At 33.1% G+C, this 14847-nt stretch overlaps 1 protein-coding gene across 1 annotated transcript in view; it reads right to left on the bottom strand.

Annotated features, from left to right (window-relative positions):
• Positions 1–1892: 1892 nt before the first annotated feature.
• The window catches only part of LOC107661896 (60 kDa SS-A/Ro ribonucleoprotein-like), a 13944-nt gene continuing 989 nt past the window's right edge, over positions 1893–14847 (bottom strand). Inside the window, exons 2-8 of the mRNA XM_016451685.1 lie at positions 13687–13907; positions 13461–13607; positions 11103–11240; positions 10890–11006; positions 8457–8573; positions 8101–8244; positions 1893–3366 (exon numbers count right to left, since the gene is read on the bottom strand). Coding sequence (XP_016307171.1) covers positions 3214–3366; positions 8101–8244; positions 8457–8573; positions 10890–11006; positions 11103–11240; positions 13461–13607; positions 13687–13907 — 1037 coding nt within the window. The 3' untranslated portion in view covers positions 1893–3213. The remainder of the gene's footprint in view (positions 3367–8100; positions 8245–8456; positions 8574–10889; positions 11007–11102; positions 11241–13460; positions 13608–13686; positions 13908–14847) is intronic.

Here is a 14847-nt window from a genome sequence, read left to right as displayed (position 1 = left end):
TTTTCCTGTTTCCTGATATGATCTGTAAATGTTAATCGTGAATCCAAATTAATTCCTAGAAATTTAAAACCCTCTCTACTCTCTAGGTCTCTTCCATACATTTGTAACTTAATTCCTTCCGGAATTCTTTTCCTTGTAAAAAAGACTGACTGTGTCTTTTCTATAGAAAACCTAAACCCCCAATCATAACCCCACTCAACCACTTTATCAATTGCTTCCTGTATTTTCCTGCTTGCAAATTCCATATTCCTACCTCTCTTCCACAATGCCCCATCATCTGCAAACAGCAACCTTCCTATATCTTCTGGAACTTTCCCAAATACATCATTAATCATAATAATAAAAAGTAACGGACTTATCACACTCCCTTGAGGTGTGCCATTTTCAGCTGTATATTGATTTGACACGTCTGTCCCAATTCTTACTTGTATTTTCCGTTCGAAAAGAAAATCCTTTACCCAATTAAACATCTTCCCTCCAAACCCTACCTTATTCAGTTTGATCAGTAACCCCTCCTTCCACATCATATCATAGGCCTTTTCTATGTCAAAAAATACTGCTATTACATTCTCTTTATTCACTTGTGCCTTCCTTACTTCAGTCTCTAATCTTACCACAGAATCTATTGTATTTCTTCCCTTCCTAAAGCCACTCTGACAGTTATCCAATACTCCTCTTTTTTCAAGGTCATGGGTCAATCTATCTGCTATCATCCTTTCCATGATTTTACATAAATTTGAAGTAAGAGCTATTGGTCTGTAACTAATAGGTTTTGTAGGATCTTTACCAGGTTTCCTTATTGGAATCACTACTGCTTCTTTCCAGGTAGTTGGTAATTTTCCCTCCTCCCATATTTTATTATACATCTCCAGCAGTTTCAACAGTGACCTTTCCTCCAATTGCTTTAACATTAAATAACAGACTTGATCTTTTCCTGGAGACGTAGGCTTTGCTCTTTTAATTGCTCTCACCATATCTGCTAAGGTAAATGGATCATCCAATACATTTCCAGTTTCTTCCTTCCTATTTGATCACGCCTCCTCATTACGAGTGTTTTATTTAAGACCCAGCAACTTCTCAGTACTGGGGCTGCCTCGAATAGCGCCTATATCTAAAATTAATGAATTAAAATGCCTTTTTTATCGTATTTGTTGAGCTTCAGCCACAATGGAGACAATATAAGCATGTTAAGTAAAGGGATTATTTATAGGTGGATAAAAGTTAAGTATTAAAAAGTATTTAAGACTCGAATGCACAGCTCAGGCAAATCTGGGGCAGCTAAACCGAACAGCCTCAGGTGCCACTGTCAAGTATCAACTGTTTATTCACTGTTACACACAGAGATATAACACACAGATATATATATATATATATAACAAAGAGTGAAGGGGGTAGGGGGTCTGAATACTTTCCGTACCCACTGTATATATATATATATATATATATATATATATGAAAGAAAAAATAATTTGAGTTCTATTCTATAAGACAAAATAGTTAATTTCATATAACTTTTTCAAAGTTTCAAAGAAGTTTTTTAACTTTATTAATTCAATTTAATAATTCCTTGTATCACTTGTATTTATTTATTGTTTTCTAAATAAGTTCCTAATTATTTTATTATTATATTCAAATATTTTCAGCCTATCATATTCTCTAAAAATAGCACTATAACTGCTACTTATAATAAATTCAGTAGGGTGAAATTCACATTTTACATCACACAGACTTGCTGTGAATAGAATACAGTCCAAGTAGCAACATTTTAGAACAGAATTACCAAGTATCACAAACAAATCGCTCTCAAAAGGCTCTTTATTAATTGATAATTAATGTGTTATTAACAGAAAAATATTTTTTTTGACAGAACCCAATTGGCAAGGGGAAACATCATGTGAAGTATAAATTTGAACAGCATTTTTGGCTTGAAAGACTATTTTATTATTATTTTAATAGTGTTAATAAACTTTATGAGGTCAGCTTATGAAACAAATGTATTGAGCAATATATATTAAAAAATGTAATAAACTTTGGTAACTTGCTGTCATGTTAACTACAGTATAGGAACAAATTCAATAAAAACGTGGCAAATAAATTTCAATTTGTATCCCAATTTTGTAACATCCATGAGAGCACAGCCTTTCATTATCTGTCATATTTATTATCCCATAATTCAAGAATTTTAGATCTAAATTATCTGTAATATTACACACATAGGTACATTCAGTATTGTATCTCAAAAGGAACAGGTAGTAATTGTCTACAGAAGTTTTAGTGTTTGTTAGTTTGTGCCTACTTTTTCCTTACGTAATAATCATCCTAGCAGCAGTAGCAAACTTATAACCTCGATTTGACACTAAGAGGCACAAAGAGCAAAAGAAAATGCAAAAAAAGTAACTTTCTACACATATAAAATCAATCTAGACGCAAGATCCATTAACAAGCGTTATAATTCAATCCATTCACCTCGTTTTCACAATTCTGAAATGTTATTTAGTTCATCAAAAGTGTGCCAAAGAGCAAACTGCAAAATATTTTTAAACAGACTTAAGTGTCAAGCCTCTCTTGAATCATAATAAATGGTTATTTGCGATCGTATATCAAATATCAAGTTATTGGACCACAGAACACTTGAGGTATTTCAACATTAAAACATTACCGATGAGTTTAGTCATTTAGGCTACACGGGTTTCAGAGAACATCAGATTGCTCGATTTCCATTTCAATGCCCTCGTAAATGTATTTTGCTTTATATTTCTCTCTGATTTTTGTGGAAGACCTAAGGAGCACTTTCAGCTTGATGTGTGATATTTTATAGCATCTCATGACACAGAAGATAACATGAGTGGAGACACAGGCCTCTAAAAATATAGTACATTACTTCCAATGAAGGTCAGAGACACAAAAACATGTACTTCAGCTATGCTCTTCTCAGAAATTAGCATTTTTTCACTGGACCAGGTTAAAAACATACAGTATACTGAATGAATATCAGTAAACATAATCGTCATTTTGTGAATTTGCTCTCCGTGATTTTCACTGCAACTACTCCAGCCTGCTGGATATTCAATTAGATTTGGACTCCATTCCAAACTGCAAAAACATGATTTCCAAATTAAAATGTTGAAAATTTTTTTGCATGTTGATGCGGGTTGCATCAATGTCTCATTATCCTTTCAGAAAACCGACTGCATGCTACAAAACAAACAGCTTTTAAATGACATCGAGTGCGAAGTTACGGATGACATCAACTGCTTGCGAGTCAAAGCCGCAGATGTCCAGCATGCCGCGGTCTTCAGGGTCAGCGACGGACAGGGAGTTAGCAATCAATCCGCACACAATCAGTTTGGAAAATAAACCGATTTTCTGAAAAAAGAAAACACAAACAGGACAAAAAATTAAGAAAACTATGTTAGAAGTAGTATCTTTAATTGATGTTTAATTTGTTTAATTATTACATGATAAGCCAACTAATTTTTAAATACATTTATTTTAATTTTTATTCATTTAATCAGCAATGACATGATCAAAAGTGACAGTAAAAAAATGTGTTACAAAAGAACTATTTCAAGTAAATACTTTTTTTTTCTATTCATCAAAGAATCCTAAAAAAAAAGTTTCCACAAAAACAGTTAAGCAGCACAACTACGTTCAAGACTGATAATAATTAGGGGCTGTCAAAAAGATTTGTTTTAATTAAAAATATTTAAAGCAATTAACTTTTAAAAATTTTCTAAAAAAAAACTTCTAAAAATTTTTTTCCCTTTTTCCTGGCATCCTTTGGCTGGTGTTGCAGTGCTATGAAGCATGACTATCAAGCATGATGAGATACAGTTAATTCAATACTGGCCAGTAATGCACTCTCTCTTTCATGGACAAAAACACACAAAAATTATGTCAAAATGCCCGTTTTTGGCCTCGTAAACATTCTTAAATTAAATAAAAAGACCTAAATGACCATAAAGAGTTGGGGTAAATCAGATGTGTGTCAGATCGGTGTCATGTGCATCAGGTTTTAAAGAGACAGTGCTGCTTTTAAAGTGATACCTGCTGCAGCCTGTGTCATTGATGGAAATCAAAGAACAAAAGAAAAAAGAAATCACTCACTGCTCTCCTTGCTGATTAATGAAGAAAGATGAATCTATATGCGATCTATAGGTTATGCATCTACAATTTATAGTTTATGTGAAGCTTGTTTTAAGTTCACTATTTTTAAATGTTAAAAATAATGGCTTTCAGTTATACTGTAGAGTTGAATGGCTATAATTAATGGCTAAAATTAAGGGAGAAATGCATTTAATAGAGACATCAGTAGCTGTATTGGTATCAGTGATGATTATTCATAATAATTCATTATTAATAATTAACAATAATTCATTAATAATGGGCTATAAAAGATGCCATTAAACACATACTTAAAATATACTATCTTAATGTTGATTCTACATTAATTTGGAGATTCAATGTGAAATTGTGTCAATATAAATATACTATATTAAACAGTGTTGGGTTTAACGCGTTATTTATTTTAATTTTTATTCATTTAATCAGCAATGACATGATCAAAAGTGACAGTAAAAAAATGTGTTACAAAAGAACTATTTCAACTATTTCTATTCATCAAAGAATCCTAAAAAAAAAGTTTCCACAAAAACAGTTAAGCAGCACAACTACGTTCAAGACTGATAATAATTAGGGGCTGTCAAAAAGATTTGTTTTAATTAAAAATATTTAAAGCAATTAACTTTTAAAAATTTTCTAAAAAAAAAACTTCTAAAAATTTTTTTCCCTTTTTCCTGGCATCCTTTGGCTGGTGTTGCAGTGCTATGAAGCATGACTATCAAGCATGATGAGATACAGTTAATTCAATACTGGCCAGTAATGCACTCTCTCTTTCATGGACAAAAACACACAAAAATTATGTCAAAATGCCCGTTTTTGGCCTCGTAAACATTCTTAAATTAAATAAAAAGACCTAAATGACCATAAAGAGTTGGGGTAAATCAGATGTGTGTCAGATCGGTGTCATGTGCATCAGGTTTTAAAGAGACAGTGCTGCTTTTAAAGTGATACCTGCTGCAGCCTGTGTCATTGATGGAAATCAAAGAACAAAAGAAAAAAGAAATCACTCACTGCTCTCCTTGCTGATTAATGAAGAAAGATGAATCTATATGCGATCTATAGGTTATGCATCTACAATTTATAGTTTATGTGAAGCTTGTTTTAAGTTCACTATTTTTAAATGTTAAAAATAATGGCTTTCAGTTATACTGTAGAGTTGAATGGCTATAATTAATGGCTAAAATTAAGGGAGAAATGCATTTAATAGAGACATCAGTAGCTGTATTGGTATCAGTGATGATTATTCATAATAATTCATTATTAATAATTAACAATAATTCATTAATAATGGGCTATAAAAGATGCCATTAAACACATACTTAAAATATACTATCTTAATGTTGATTCTACATTAATTTGGAGATTCAATGTGAAATTGTGTCAATATAAATATACTATATTAAACAGTGTTGGGTTTAACGCGTTTCTGTAATTAAATTACTTATCCACTGAAAAAGTAAAGTAAGTGTCACGGAACTGCTGCTGTGTAGGAGCGCGGAGCAAAGGAGCGAGGAGACATAGGCGAATTTTACTAATTTTAATAATCAAAAGGAAACAGAAAAACACACATAGCTAGGTTGACATGAACAATTCCAGACAAGGGAGAACAGAACGGGCTCAAACTCAAATAGCGCAGATAACGAGGGGCAGACAGGTGATGAGGATAACTAATAACAAGGAACAGGTGATTACTAATAATGGGAAAAGGAACTGGAAGGACCAAATAAGGTCAAACAGGAACACACACGTGACAGTAAGGGATTACTGTTCATTTTTAGGTAATTTAAAGCTGCAGTCTGTAAGTTTTGCCTCTTTGTCGCCATCTCTGTTTGAAAACCTGCAATTGTAGCTGTGTGCGGAATTATCTTCCTTGCGTGGGTTGTGCTCCGGCACAGCTCCAGCGCGGATGAATCTAATGTAGGCTATCTGTAATCAGAAGCACATTTAAAACTGGAATATAATTTAATTTCATTCACATGTGTTTCATAAATACACAGTCCTCTCTGCATTACAATTAGTGGTCGACCGATATTGGTTATTTGACAGCCGATGCCGATGCCGATATCTTGGAAAGCAGGGTGGCTGATATAATTTTATTTATTTTAATTAATATTTAAGAAATTTGAAATCATTTGAAAAATGAAATAAAAAAATAAACGTGTTAAATAAACATACTTATATTTCAGATGACAAAGTATTTTTCACAAATAAATAAATATTTAATAAAAATATAATTAAAAAGGAAGTAAACACTGTAACCAACAGGGCACTCAGTATTCTGGGAAGTTTGTGTGCATTAATCATATTTTTTTTTTCAAATAAAGCCAAGGTAACACTCATTTTACATACAGCACAGAGTGAGAATGACATGAATATGACAGTGGGCAAATGCATAAAGCACAGCATAATTTGAAAAAAAACGAATTTAAAGTTTGTCGATTGTGCATCTCCAGTCAAGCTGAACTCTCCTCCTGTCCGCATTCAATTCACACGGACCGACCGTCACACAGAGAACACGCGATCATGCAGGATACAAATGCACACTTCACAAGATCTCACAACTGGATCCGACTCAGTTTGCAGGGTTTTTGAAATTAGATGTTTATTAGACATTCAAAGATTTGTTTAAATTAAAAGCAATCGTTATAAGACTTTTTGTACACATTTTAATTCCTTTGTTTAGCCGTTCTATCTGATTATTAGACAGACTTCTATCCGTTTTTAGACAGAAATGTTAACGACAACAGCGAACAAGAGGGAGAATGTGAGCACTGTGTGCTCAGGCGCTGCCGTTCTCAGCGCCGTCAAAATAAAAGTCCCACCTCGAACGCATCGGCCAAACAGGAAAACTTATCGGCCGATGCCGATATTTAAAAATGCCAAATATCGGCCTTGGCGATATATCGGTCGACCACTTATTACAATCCGCCATCAAAATTGTACATTTAATTATTCTAGCTGCTGTGAGAAAAGGCTATAAACGATCGGTCACCTGCAGGATAAGCCAGAATTTACCTCAGAAGAACAGCGCGATCTGACGCGGCTTTATTCAGCGGAGGAGATAATTTCTGATCTTCAATTTATTCTTACCTACATTAGGTAACTTGTTATTTTTACACAAACATGTACGGATTTTACTAGTTGGGCTTTTCCTGAACATCTTGCCAAACTGAAATGTATTGTTTAACTTTTCTTAAGCTTTTTTGTTATTCAGATATTTTGCAGAGTATTTCTATTTGTTAACCAAAGAAGGTTACATTTTTTTATAAAAATGTTTAAGTATTACAGTTGTTTTAAAGCTAAAAGGCTAAACTATTCTATGTTTGACTCAAATTGAAAGAATAAAGAGTTTAATTTCTATTGTCTATGCTTTAAGGTTTATAGGGATTTTAAGATGTAGCTTAATTAGCTATTTGAATAATTAAGTTACTTATTGAGTAGATAAATGACTTTCAGACGGAGTAATTAGTAAAGTAATTTAAATACAATATTGATGATGTAATTAGTAATTAATTACTTTTTGAAAGTAACTTACACAACACTGATATTAATATGCGATTAATTGCAATTAATTACAGAAAAATGTGTGATTAGATTTTTTAATCGATTGACAGCACTAATAATAACCAGAAATGTTTCTTGAGCAGCAAATCAGCATATTGGAATGATTTCTGAAGGATCATGTGACTGAAGACTGGAGTAATGATGCTGAAAATTCAGTTTTGTATCACAGGAATAAATTACATTTTAAAATATATTTAAAAAAGAAACCAGTTATTTTAAATTGCAATAATATTTCACAATATTTCAGTTTTTAACTGTATTTTTTTTTGCAAATAAATGCAGCCTTGGTGAGCATGAGAGACTTGAGTGTAGCATATATTTGATAAGATTTATCTAATAAATGAAAATCAATCAAATACTTTAAAGTCTTTAAAAGTCACATGACTTTTGGTTTCCCTTTCAGGTTGCACTCACTTGTCTATACGTCTTCAGTGTGTCTGCTGGATTTTCCCTCCCAAACGTTTGATTATTAGTGAAAATGATGAAGACGTCCACAGATTTATCATTCTCTGAGGCCCAGGTGATGGGTAAGGCACAGTCTGTGCTGTCACCAGGTGTCTAGAGAGAAGTCGCATATGAATTATTATGACAACAGATAAACTAGATCTAATCATTCACAAGGGGGTTTGATGATCTATTTTCTATTGTTTGAATGCATTTAGGATTCTGCGATTATGTTGTGGTCTTGCAGCATTAACAGCAAGCAAGATTTCTCTACATTTTCACAAGAAATTGAGAGTAAAATCTTTAAAGCACAAGCATCGTCTTACCTGGATGAGCTGTGCTGCTACCTGCATAAATGTCATATCAGAAGAGACAGCGCAGGGACGAACGCTTCCTTCAGAGAAAACCACAATCTGTGCGTCTGGCTCCGTCTGTGCAATCACCTGCCATTAAAATAAAGACAATCACTAAATATCTTCCTAAGCTCACTTTGAAAATTAATTCGAGGCTTCACATTTTTTTTTTTTTTTCATCTGTTTTTTCTTTCTTTAAAATGCGTAGGAGCTACCAGAAAATAAAATACTAAGAAGATAAAGATGTAGCAAACGGGTGATTATGTTCATGTAAAAGGTCTTTAAATAAATAAAACATTCAAATGTGTCACAAAGGTCACAAAATTAGATTTTTTTTTTATGTGTAAATTATTCGACCACATGATATAGTTTAATGTGCACATTCATCTTTCCTATGTTGATCGATTGCCAGCTAAAACAGGAAGTATAAAATTATTATACATTTTAACCCTATAAAGCCTACTGTATCATAGTAATCAAATGATACGCAAATATGTAAGGCTCGAAATTATCAGCATGATCAAAACTTGTTGTACTTGTTAAAAAACCTGTTGTACACAATCAACTACATGCCTTCTGTCATCTGACTAATAGTTTATACTTATTTACCAAATAATTAAATGTGTTTTGCTGTGAAATCTTTACTGGTTTTTATAAACTAAACATTTAGAATATATTTTTTTTATATTCTCAGTAATAAAACAACTTAGGTTTACTTGATTAGCCATAATAAAAAAAAAAGTTCAAATGTATCAAATATGATCCATCAGGTTTTTGAGAAACATTTATTTGTGCATCATTGTATTGCACTGATTTATAAAGTACATTTTGCCCCCACAATAAAAACTATAGAGTACGGTCATAAAACTAGGAATTTAAATATCATATTATTTAAACGTCATGTTACTGGGGGATATAGAGTGCCACCTGTTTTTATATGGATTTTATGCAACTAATTTACTATAAAGGCTTGATAGATTTGCATCACAAACTATCAGAAATTCATCTCACTTTAAATATCAGCAAATGCACCAAATTTTCCTCAAGTTGGGCCACTAAATAAAATCAAGGTCTTTTTTCAAAATTCTCACTATATCATAAAATATGAGCTATAAAAGCCTGGACTATCAAATACGATATTTAACAAACACACAAAAAAGAAAACATGGAAACTTTTTCAGATTTCTGTTTATGTTTTGTCTAAATGTTCTTGTGAAAAAACCAAGAGGCAACCTTCCGCGCTCTCTCGTGAAACCAACACGGAAGGGACTAAAACTGCAATTAATCGACTAGCCGCTAGAGGCTGGCTCCAAAAGGGAGTCAGTCCCATAGACTCCCCGTGTTAAAATGCCCAACTTTACAGCAGAAAAAAACATGTTTACAGCCTGGTACAAAAAGTGGTTTTGGTCTATATAGCTAATTTTGCCCTTTATGACAACTGTGAGCAGTGTGAATTTTTTTATGACTCATCCGTTTAAATTATATTAAGCCTTAAAGTTCTGCATAATTAAGGGTGTGGCCACTTGAGTGACAGGTGGATTGCCACTGCTGTCAACGCTGTCGAACTTGGTGGGCGTGGTTTCAGCAACCAGCTCTCTTTGCCCATTTTCGATTATCCGGGAGTGACGCACTACCAAGATGGCGACGGCCGGCTCCGCCCACTTCAAAAACGCTATTCAGAAACCTATGGGTAACGTCACGGACAGTACGTCCATGTTTTTATACAGTCTATGGAAAAAACGTAAAAAAAAACCTTCCATTTAAAAAAATAATAATTCTGACTATTAATATGAGCTATAAAAGCCTGGTCTATCAAATACAACATTTAACAAACATGCAAAAAAAAAAAAAAGAAAAAACCATGTGCAAACTTTTTCAGATTACTGTTTATGTTATGTCTAAATGCTCTTGTGAAAAAACGTTAAAAAAAAACTTCCATTTAAAAAATAATAATAAAAAAATATATATTTTTCTGACTATTATTTTATATGTTATGTTTTAAAGGGTCAGAGGTGTATATCAGCTACTTTCAGACATGAACTAGCATGCAGACAGCATTAAAGCTAACACAAATCAAGTCAAAAGTCTTGATCTCATGGGGTTTGTACATTCTTGGTTGGTTATAATCAACATTTCAGTATTCTTAAAGTGTCTGAAAAGTCTTTAAATGAGTCGCATATGAGAGGAGTGCACTGGAGAGGCCATCCATCGATGTTTACAGGACCAGAGCGTCCCATCAGAAAAGGAATATGCATGGAATGTGAAATACGAGCGGAGCGGACTCCGACAGCCACACACACATCCTCCAAGGACAAAATATTAGCTTAAAATATGACATCAGTCTCTTCACAGACTTCATCGTGTTGTGTAACAGTATTGGAGTAAGTTTGCAGTGGTGTGTCTTACCAAACACATGGCCGCTGCCACTGCCACAGTGCTGATGGAGCTGCCGTGAGTCACGCTGCTCAGAGAAGAACTTACATCCACTGCCACCAGAAACCGCTTGCCTGTGGGCTCCACAGTCTGGAGACACAAAGAGTCGCAGCTTAACATCACAATATGACTTCTGTAGTCAATGGAAGCAATGTGTTCTATAGCTTATTTCACCACGGCACTCACTGAAATACTTTTGCTGAAAGCGAGGTCCAGGGCTTGAACAATGTCTCTGTCCGGATCCCATTTCAGTTTGCTACGCTTCCCATGACCTCTCTTATAGTTTTCAGATGCCACAAGAATGTTGAACGGGTGTGTTTTTGCCTGAAGTAGTTGAATTGACAGTCAAAATGTATATTCAAGTATTTGGACTTTCAAAAAAAAAAAAAGTTTTTACATTTCCTATTAAAGTTTAATTTCACTTAAAATTCACAAATGCCACAAAATTAGAAAAAAAATAAATTTTACTTAATATTATTGTTACTATAAAATAACAAACTAAGCATTATTTATCTTAAAGAAATATAACACTTAGCGCACAGCAAACCACTTAAAAAGGTGTTTCGGTTTGTGTGTGTATACATATACATACCATTATACATATCATTTTTTCCCCCTAAATATTTGGACATTTTAAATTTTATTCATTAAAATGTATGAATGACATTAAATTAGAAAACATTTTATTTGTGAATATTATTACCACTACAAAACAATTATTTATCTTATATAAATATATCACTTATCTGGAAACCATCAGAAAAAAAGTTTTTAGGTTTGCAATTATAAAACAATACATATTTGTATTCAAGTATTTGGACATTTTAAATTTTACTTAATGTATGAATGTCATTAAAATAGAAAACATTTTGTTTAATATTATTATTACTACTACTACAAAATAACAAATCACGCATAATTTATATTAAAGAAATTAACACTTTCCCAGCAAAAAAAAAAAAAAAGAAAGAAAGAAAGTTTTTAGGTTTGTAACTATAAAACATTAAATATTTCTATTAGGGCTGTCAATCAATTAAAATTTTTTATCTAATTAATCGGGGTGATTCTCAAAAATCTATATTTTCTGCAAGCTTTTTTCAAGATAAATTTAGATGTCTTTCCAAAAAAGGACTCCAAAAGGACACCAAAAAACCAAATGATTTAAGGAGCCCATATAAGCACATATGAAATTCCAAAAAAATCTGAATTGTATAGTATGTGTACAGTGCAACAGCAAAAAGCTTTTTTACATTTTAGAGAAGTCAAGTTGCGATACCGAACAGGACCACATGGTGATGCCAAAAACCTAAACCAACCACCTTCTGACTGCATATATATACTACAGTACACGGATCCATTCAGAATAACTAAACAGCAACATACACATGACAAATCAAAACATTATCGTGAATGTGTGTGGAAACAACGTGAATGTACGGAAATGTCTGTGCCTGTGCATAAATACAATGTGCGATCAGTGCGTCAAGAGCACTCATACACACATTATTATAACGGACTTACGCGTGCTTACTGTACGACTCCTGTACGCCACCGCAATCGTCTTTACCTTGACTGCAGTCTTCATCCATCAGAACTTTACTAGCGAGACACTGGTTATCCAGTCTAGAAAACGTAGTTTGCGTCTCATCTGGCCATACAGCGGTTGGATGTGTTGGCAATCTTTCAGTCTGTACTTCACACAGCGAGACGTGTGAGGGCTCGCGCTCTTCAGAGACAATCACAGAATATGACAAAGCTCATGTTTAAAAGCCAAACACAATGGAATGAATAATTCACTGAAAACGCAACGCGAGTCTCTGTTCTCTCTGCAATCTCTGATGTAATCAGCCTGGTTTCCTTTATATTAGCACTGTTTTAGACAGATTGTTTGAATGCATTCACTTACTGGATCATTGGACTGAAAACTTTCCTGGAGTTTAGCGGCCTAAAATGATCTGATCGCAAGTAGAGAAGCAAAATTGGGTTAAAGGTTTAGAATAGAAATTGTGCTTCAGTAATTCTGCGTTAATTGCATTAAATTATTTTTTACGCGTTAAGGATTGTAAAATTAACGCGTTAACGTTGACAGCCCTAATTTCTATATTCAAGCATATTAACATTCTAAATGTAATGTATGAATGCCACTAAATTAAAAAACATTTTAATATTTTTATTTCAATTTCAAAATATCAAAAACAAGCATTGTTTACCTTAAAAAATATAATTAGGTTTATAATTATAATGCAGTAAATATACTATTACTATTATGTTGATAGGTAATGTGATTTTCTATTCGGGCATATGTGTGCAGGAGAACTGACTTCATACATCCACTAAAAATTGATTGAAAAGCTGATTAAAGTTCTGATAAAAGCTCGTGTCAATCGTTTGAAGACACCATTTGGTATCTAATGCAATGACATTCATGTATGTAAGTATCCAAACTAATAATAACATGTAATAGAAATAGAATAAATAAGAAGAGTTCAGAAAAACTGAAGCAAGGAGCATTGCTGGATGCTACCATTGTCTTAAAATGCTGACCTTTTTCAGAGCCGTCTCATCCTGAATCCTCTCACAAACAGCTGCAACATCCGCACTTCCTGCTGCTAGAAACTTGTTTGCTGTCAGATTCCCCAAATGCTTCAATAAAACAGCCATGGGCATCTCTTTCAGCAATGCTTTCCATACCTAAAAAAGGACCAATAAGTAAACTGTCATCACATTAAGACAAAAATCAAGAAATGCTTTCGGCCTGTTTCATTCAGACCTCTTTGGACTTGAGGTGGTTGGTCAGGATCTGCTCTTTCTCCAGCCTCTGCTCCTCAATGAGATGAATGAGCTCCTGTTCATCAGTGCAGCGCTTGGCTTTCTCCACAGCCTCCAGATACGCAAAAACCTTCTGCACATCCTCGGAGGTCTCTTTATCACCATACGCTTCCTGAACCCCTTTCCAGCCTTGCGTGATGTATTTGCAAACAACTGCAACAGCTGTAAAGAACAAGAACACATGCTCAGCTTTCATCATGTGACTTCTGACACAACCTCTGCGAGGTTTCCTATAAAGCATTTAGTTCTGAATACAGATGAACTGTTTTGACTGCTGATGTGAAAATAAAAGCTGATAAAGGCTGTAGTTTAAACTGATTACATTTTTTTGCATAATACTAACAAACAATATTCTTTGGCGAGATCATTTTAATAATAAATATTCATAAGAGAGCTCAGAAGTAATTCAAATGTTTTAATGCACTTACATGGTATGCTGAAAAATACTGCATTGCAATTTTAGAATTTATATCCACTCATAAATATAATAATAATATTAACAATTATTATTATTAATATACACTTCTTTCTCATTATTTTGATAATTCCATTATTTATATTATATTTATAATATATTTATTGTGGCATATCGAAATGATTAGATGTTACAAAAAGTGCCATTAGAAATTACCAATATTACTTGGCAAGATCATTTTGATGATTAATATCAATAAGAGGGCTTGTAATCTGATTCCATAATATGCAGAAAATTACCCAAAGCATTTTTATCATTTTTTTATTCATAATCTTTAAATAATGAATAATGATGATGTAGTTTTTTATTTGCATAACACTAAAGAACAATTTTGATAATAAATATGAACAAGAGGGCTCAGAATGTATTGCAATTTTTTCTAATTACATGATATGCTGAAAATTAATGCATTGCATTTACATGTATTATATATATATATATATATATATATATATATATATACATATATGTGTGTGTGTGTGTGTGTGTGACCCTTGACCACAAAACCAGTCATAATGGTAAATTTTTCAAAATTGAGATTTATACATCATACGAAAGCTGAATAAATAAGCTTTCCATTGATGTATGGTTTGTTAGGATAGGACAATATTTGGCCGAGATACAACT

This window comes from Sinocyclocheilus anshuiensis, unplaced genomic scaffold (assembly GCF_001515605.1).
Source record: "Sinocyclocheilus anshuiensis isolate Anshui unplaced genomic scaffold, SAMN03320099.WGS_v1.1 scaffold723, whole genome shotgun sequence".
Classification (NCBI taxonomy): domain Eukaryota; kingdom Metazoa; phylum Chordata; class Actinopteri; order Cypriniformes; family Cyprinidae; genus Sinocyclocheilus; species Sinocyclocheilus anshuiensis.
The sequence above is the reverse complement of the archived record's forward strand: the minus strand, read 5'-3'. Positions and strand labels throughout refer to the sequence as shown.